General features: G+C 40.1%; 1 protein-coding gene across 4 annotated transcripts in view; it reads right to left on the reverse strand.

Annotated features, from left to right (window-relative positions):
* Positions 1-851: 851 nt before the first annotated feature.
* The window catches only part of LOC139376636 (protein-glucosylgalactosylhydroxylysine glucosidase-like), a 39,063-nt gene continuing 35,103 nt past the window's right edge, over positions 852-4,811 (reverse strand). For 3 of the 4 annotated variants that reach the window (XM_071119460.1, XM_071119450.1, XM_071119468.1), the window contains exon 15: positions 2,355-2,696. In XM_071119460.1, coding sequence (XP_070975561.1) covers positions 2,620-2,696 — 77 coding nt within the window. In that variant the 3' untranslated portion in view covers positions 2,355-2,619. Of the gene's footprint in view, positions 1,041-1,071; positions 2,697-4,811 lie in introns of those variants that run through there. The other variant, XR_011627952.1, reaches the window with a different exon arrangement.

A 4,811-nucleotide genomic window follows, 5' to 3' on the forward strand; every position in this document is an offset into this window, starting at 1 on the left:
TTATAAAGGTCATGTTAACGGACATATAGTATCTTATATAACTAAACGTATAAGATCTCATAAGCCTGTGTTAACCTCAGACCTTATTTTCGGCGTTTATCCCCAAACCTGATTTTTTTGTGTGTGGAATTTTCATTGTTGGACATAAAAAAAACAAGTAAATCAGCTCTAAGTGATTTTACTTTAAGACATTCTCAAGTATTCCCACGCTAAATAGAGAGACACGATGTGGTCGTAGACAAACTTAAGCAAGGTTTCAAATGTATCTCTTTAGGCTTCTTGCGGTCAATTTGTAGTCAACAAATTATGTTCCGGGCCCTTGACCATCAACTCAATTAAAAAAATCCTTCCTCAGCTGAATCGAGTTGATGATCCCTGCACTATAGTAAACTGTAGGCTATATCTAAAAAATGTTTTGATGTTATTCATATAACAGCCAGTCTAATATTATTAACGTCTAAGCATGTTTAGAGATTAAGGCTCAGGAAAATATCTTTATCACAGTTGAAGAAAACAAAATCTCCTTTTACAAGCCATGCAACAAAAATGGAGGAAAATGCATCTTTGTTTTTTGTTTGAGGTCTGCTAAGATAAAGACCCAACACTTAGGTGGGTTGAAATATTAGGTATGTATGGTCAAAATAATTGCAATACACAATATCCATGCATCCAGAGTCCATGCTGCAAGATGTTTTAATGAAAAATATCACTCACGAAAAAGTAAAATGTTCTCATACCAAATGTATATTTTATTGCAGCTTTAAGTATATATAAAAGTATAAGTAAAAGGCATTTGATCCATCTCTACAAACATACAGTACATTTACTGAGATGTGAATGACAAATCAAGTCACACTAAATACATGGTTAAAGCACAATAGATGAAATCCTTCTTATACACAGAAAATAATTTCCAGTGCATGAATAAACCAGGAATAACAATGAGCCCCAAATGGCAGTCTATTGTGCGTTACTTTGGGCTATGGGCCTTGCGATAGGCTAGCGTCCTTTCCAGGGGGTGGAGTTGTACATCAAGCTGCCTCACGGGGGTGGAGTTGTACATCAAGCTGCCTCACGCTACAGAAACAGGAGACAGGCTCCTGCCCTATGGGACATTCTGGTTCAGACAAGGCTACTTTATAAAGGGAATAGGATGCCATTTGGGACTAATATAACGACATATAGGTTCAGGGAGTATTCACACCCCTTGACCTTTCCCACATTTAGTTGTGTTACACCCTGGATTTAAAATGAAATAAATTGAGATTTTGTGTCACTGATCTACACACAATCCTCCGTAATGTCAAAGTGGAATTATGTTACCAGGGAGGTTTTCCAATGGTTCGCAAAGAAGGGCACCTATTGGCAGATGGGTAAAAAAAAGAAGAAGCAGACACTGAATATCCCTTTGAGCATGGTGAAGTTATTAATTACACTTTGGATGGTGTATCTATACACCCAGTCACTACAGGCGTCCTTCCTAACTCAGTTGCCGGAGAGGAAGGAAACCGTTCAGGGATTTCACCATGAGGCCAATGGTGACTTTAAAACAGTTACAGATTTTAATGACTGTGATGGGAGAAAACTGAGGATGGATCAACAACTTTGTAGTTACTCCACAATACTAACATAAATGACAGAATGAAAAGAAGGAAACCTGTACAGAATAAACATTTTCCAAAACATGCATGCTGTTGGCAAACAAGGCAATAAAGCAATACTGCAAAAACAAATGTGCCACAGAAATTATGTTTGGGGCAAATCCAACACAACACTGAGTACCACTCTTCATATTTTCAAGCATGGTGGTGGCTGCATCATGTTATGGATATGCTTGTCATCGGCAAGGACTAGGGAGTTTTTCAGGATAAAAAGAAACGTAATAGAGCTAAGCCCCCGGCAAAATCCTAGATGAAAACTTCGTTCAGTCTGCAAATATACACTGGAGTTGCTTACCAAGAGCACATTGAATGTTACTGAGTGGCCTAGTTACAGTTTTGACTTACTTGAAAATCTATGGCAAGACTTGAAAATGGCAGTCTAGCAATGATTAACAACTAAATTGACAACGCAGAATAATGGAAAAATATTGTACAATCCAGACGTGCAAAGCTTTACCAATTTACCCAGAAAGACTCACTGCTTTAATTGCTGCCAAAGGTGATTGTAACGTGTTGACTCAGGATGTTGAATACTTATCTAGTCAAGATACATTAGTGTTTAATTTTCCATACATTTATGAGTATTTTGTATAGATCATTTACAACAACAAAGGCAATTCAATCCATTTTAATTCCACTTTGTAACACAACAAAATGTGGTAAAAGTCAAGGGGTGTGAATACTTTCTGAAGGTACTGTACTGTATAATTAGAAGGTACTGAACTGTAGATAGAAGGCACTGTGGATAGAAGGTACTGTACTGTAGATAGAAGGCACTGTGGATAGAAGGTACTGTACTGTAGATAGAAGGTAAGGTACTGTATATAGAAGGTAAGGTACTGTAGATAGAAGGCACTGTAGATAGAAGGTACTGTAGACAGAAGGTACAGTAGATAGAAGGTACTGTAGATAGAAGGTACTGTAGATAGAAGGCGATGGGGTTTGACAGGGATGGTCCTCACATGGGCCAGCAGGATAAGGCACCATCCACTTTACAGATCATTCCAGACTCCCGTGGGAAAGTCACTGGTTTTCCTGAGGAAACAAACAAACATAATGACCTTTATTTATTATATCAAATATATTTATATTAACCAGGTGTCATAACCAGCCATAAAATAACTAATATAAACTCAGCAAAAAAAGAAACGTCCTCTCATTGTCAACTGCGTTTTTTTTCAGCAAACTTAACGTGTAAATATTTGTATGAACATAACAAGATTCAACAACTGAGACATAAACTGAACAAGTTCCACAGACATGTGACTAACAGAAATGGAATAATGTGTCCCTGAACAAAAGGGGGGTCAAAATCAAAAGTAACAGTCAGTATCTGGTGTGGCCACCAGCTGCATTAAGTACTGCAGTGCATCTCCTCCTCATGGAATGCACCAAATTTGCCAGTTCTTGCTGTGAGATGTTACCCCACTCTTCCACTAAGGCACCTGCAAGTTCCCAGACATTTCTGGGGGGAATAGCCTTCATCCTCCGATCCAACAGGTCCCAGACGTGCTCAATGGGACTGAGATCCGGGCTCTTCGCTGGCCATGGCAGAACACTGACATTCCTGTCTTGCAGGAAATCACACACAGAACGAGCAGTATGGCTGGTGGCATTGTCATGCTGGGTCATGTCAGGATGAGCCTGCAGGAAGGGTACTACATGAGGGAGGAGGATGTCTTCCTTGTAACGCACAGCGTAGAGATTGCCTGCAATGACCACAAGCTCAATCCGATGATGCTGTGACACACCGCCCCAGACCATGACGGACCCTCCACCTCCAAATCGATCCCGCTCCAGAGTACAGGCCTCGGTGTAACACTCATTCCTTCGACGACAAACGCGAATTCGACCATCACCCCTAGTGAGACAAAACCGCGACTCGTCAGTGAAGAGCACTTTTTGTCAGTCCTGTCTGGTCCAGCGACGGTGGGTTAGTGCCCATAGGCGACGTTGTTGCTGGTAGTGTCTAGTGAGGACCTGCCTTACAACAGGCCTACAAGCCCTCAGTCCAGCCTCTCTCATCCTATTACCGACAGTCTGAGCACTGATGGAGGGATTGTGCGTTCCTGGTATAACTCGGGCAGTTGTTATTGCCATCCTGTACCTGTCCCGCAGGTGTGATGTTCGGATGTACCGATCCTGTGCAGGTGTTGTTATATGTGGTCTGCCACTGCCAGGACTATCAGCTGTCTGTCCCGTCTCCCTGTAGCGCTGTCTCAGGCGTCTCACAGTACGGACATTGCAATTTCTTGCCCTGGCCACATCTGCAGTCCTCATGCCTCCTTGCAGCATGCCTAAGGCACGTTCACGCAGATGAGCAGGGACCCTGGGCATCTTTCTTTTGGTGTTTTTCAGAGTCAGTAGAAAGGCCTCTTTAGTGTTTTCATAACTGTGACCTTAAATTCCTACGGTCTGTAAGCCGTTAGTGTCTTAACGACTGTTCCACAGGTGCATGTTCATTAATTGTTTATGGTTCATTGAACAAGCATGGGAAACAGTGTTAAAACACTTTACAATGAAGATCTGTGAAGTTATTTGGACTTCTACAAATTATCTTGGAAAGACATTGTCCTGAAAAAGGGACGTTTCTTTTTATGTTTATGTCACAACAGGTCTAAATATGTGTTATGACATAGTTATGACCGTTACATGTTATAACATATGACATGGTTATGACCGTTACATAATGTGTTATAACATATCATGACATGGTTATGACCGTTACATAATGTGTTATAACATATTATGACATGGTTATGACCGTTACATAATGTGTTATAACATATCATGACATGGTTATGACCGTTACATAATGTGTTATAACATATGACATGGTTATGACGTTACATAATGTGTTATAACATATGACATGGTTATGACCGTTACATAATGTGTTATAACATTTCATGACATGGTTATGACCGTTACATAACGTGTTATAACATATGACATGGTTATGACCGTTACATAACGTGTTGACACTAGGTTCCAAGTAAAGTGTTAACGATTTTTCCTCACCCTAAAACAACGAGAAAATCTGAATGTGTGTGTGTGCCTTCATAACAATAACTTTACTGTAATATCCAGACAGTATTTAATTATAACTTTACTGTAATATCCAGACAGTATTTAATTATAACTTTACTG

The sequence above is a fragment of the Oncorhynchus clarkii genome, chromosome 2 (assembly GCF_045791955.1).
Source record: "Oncorhynchus clarkii lewisi isolate Uvic-CL-2024 chromosome 2, UVic_Ocla_1.0, whole genome shotgun sequence".
Taxonomy (NCBI): domain Eukaryota; kingdom Metazoa; phylum Chordata; class Actinopteri; order Salmoniformes; family Salmonidae; genus Oncorhynchus; species Oncorhynchus clarkii.